The sequence below is a fragment of the Plasmodium malariae genome (assembly GCF_900090045.1).
Source record: "Plasmodium malariae genome assembly, chromosome: 2".
NCBI classification, from domain to species: Eukaryota; Apicomplexa; class Aconoidasida; order Haemosporida; family Plasmodiidae; genus Plasmodium; species Plasmodium malariae.
In genome coordinates, this window is record NC_041776.1 from 474,868 (window position 1) to 476,872 (window position 2,005).

The window sequence follows — 2,005 nt, forward strand, 5'->3', positions numbered from 1 at the left end:
TTTAAGGGAAAAGTGTGCTTCGCAGAAATTGGAAAAAAGGAAAAAAAAAAAAGAACAAATAAATACGAACATATACAAATAAATACAAGTAAATTAAAATAAATTTTACAATTTGTAAATCAAAATTTTCAGTTTTTGATAATAATAGTGTTTGGGGAAAAGAAAACATTTTAAAAAAGGTGCGCACTTGAAATGGTAATCAAAAAAAAAAAAAAAAAAAAAAAAGAGTAAGATAAGGAGTAAGATGAAGAATGCGAGATACGTAGAATGATGCAGATACGAAGTTTCACGTTAAAAAAAAAAAAAAAAAAAAAAATTGGGGTTATGAGAAGACCTTAATTTGCGCACAGTTCGATGTGCATGAGTGCAAAAATATGCATACATATAGGTGCACACACATGTGGATGCACCGAAGAACGATTTACAGAATATGTTTTTTTTCTACGTCCCTAATTTTTTTATAAATCATGCAGAGCGTAATAACAATGAGAGCAGCAAAGGCTAGCGCGAAAAGGTAGGAAGTGCTGCTATTTCGTTTGTTAATAATTTTTTCTAATGTTTGTGCCTTTTCTGCTAGTAGTTTTAATTCTTGGCTGTTATCTATTTTTTTGGTTAATCTGTCAGTAATATCTTCAATATTTTTTTTTTGATATTGTGCATGCGAATGGAATAAGTTTTTTAAACTACTTAATTCGGTGGAAAATATTTTTTGATAATATTTTGGGTCCTCTGATTTATGAGAAATATTTTTTTTAATTTGTTTTAATTCATCTTGTATGTATATGATATTTTCATTTAATATATCAAAATTATACGATAATCTTTTTTCATTATTAATATGAAATAACAAACATTTTTGAATTATTTTTATTAAAGATTTTAAGACTTCTACTTGTGTAGTTTGATCTTTATTATGTGTTAATTCGTTTAATAATTCATTAACAGAATTATTTACATCATTAGATGATAATTCGTTTTTTACTTTAGAACTTTCTTCATTTATGTACTCTTTTGTTTTTGTTTCATATTCTTCTTCAAGTATAATATTATCCTTGGCTGAAACTTGTACTTCTGATATACCCACATAAGTAGGCTGGTATTTGTTTGCATTTGTTATTGCTATTTTTTCATCCTCTTTAAAATTATAAGCACTAAATGCGATATAATTTTCTTTAGGTATTTGTTTTTTTAAAGTAAAACTATGTATATAATTTTCATTTTTTGGATAATAAATAAACACACCTACCTCATTTTTTTGTGTCGTTATCTTAACATTTATTATATCGTTATATGTAACTGCATTTATGTGATAGCTTCTTCTAACTAAATCATTCAAATTTATATTTCTCTTTCCATAATTACCTAAACCTGATAATATTAATTCATTACCATTTAATTTAAAAAATATACCTACTCCATTAAACGCTTTTTTATATCCATACAAACCAAATTCTTCTTCTTCCAAAATAATATTATCGACACTCCCATTCTGTACAGTAAATGGATTATGTAATAACCAAAATGCAAACCCATTCTCTTTATTCTTTTCATCAATATTCGTTCTATATACTATTGACTTTACATCCTTCTGTTCTTTATAATATTTCTTATCTATGCTCTCCTTGTAATATTTCTTGTACATGCAAAAACTGAAAGTTACTGTTATACTGTCTGAAAATATTGCCTTTGTGTTATAGAATATCCCTCTTCTATTATACACATTTGGCACTAGAACTATGTATTGGTTTGTGCTTGCCGTCGAGTAGTCCAGCATCCATCCTTTATTTAAGTCGTTCACTGTCAAGGGAGCCTTAAACGAGTGCATTGCGGATGCATAGCTGCCACCGCTACTTCCACTTTTGCCGCTACTACCACTACTGCCACTACTAACGTTACTACCTCTACTAACATTACTAACACTACCTGGTTCGTTATTACATCCTTTCCAAAACACTTGAACTATTAGAGTAAGGATGCACAAATATTTCACGTAGAAATATTTCAT

General features: G+C 28.1%; 1 protein-coding gene across 1 annotated transcript; it reads right to left on the reverse strand.

Annotated features, from left to right (window-relative positions):
• Positions 1-421: 421 nt before the first annotated feature.
• Positions 422-2,005, reverse strand: PIESP15 (parasite-infected erythrocyte surface protein, putative; the record flags this gene model as incomplete). Its single annotated transcript, XM_029008672.1, has 1 exon — positions 422-2,005. The coding sequence occupies one exon, from the start codon at positions 2,003-2,005 to the stop codon at positions 422-424; it is 1,584 nt and encodes a 527-aa protein (XP_028860209.1).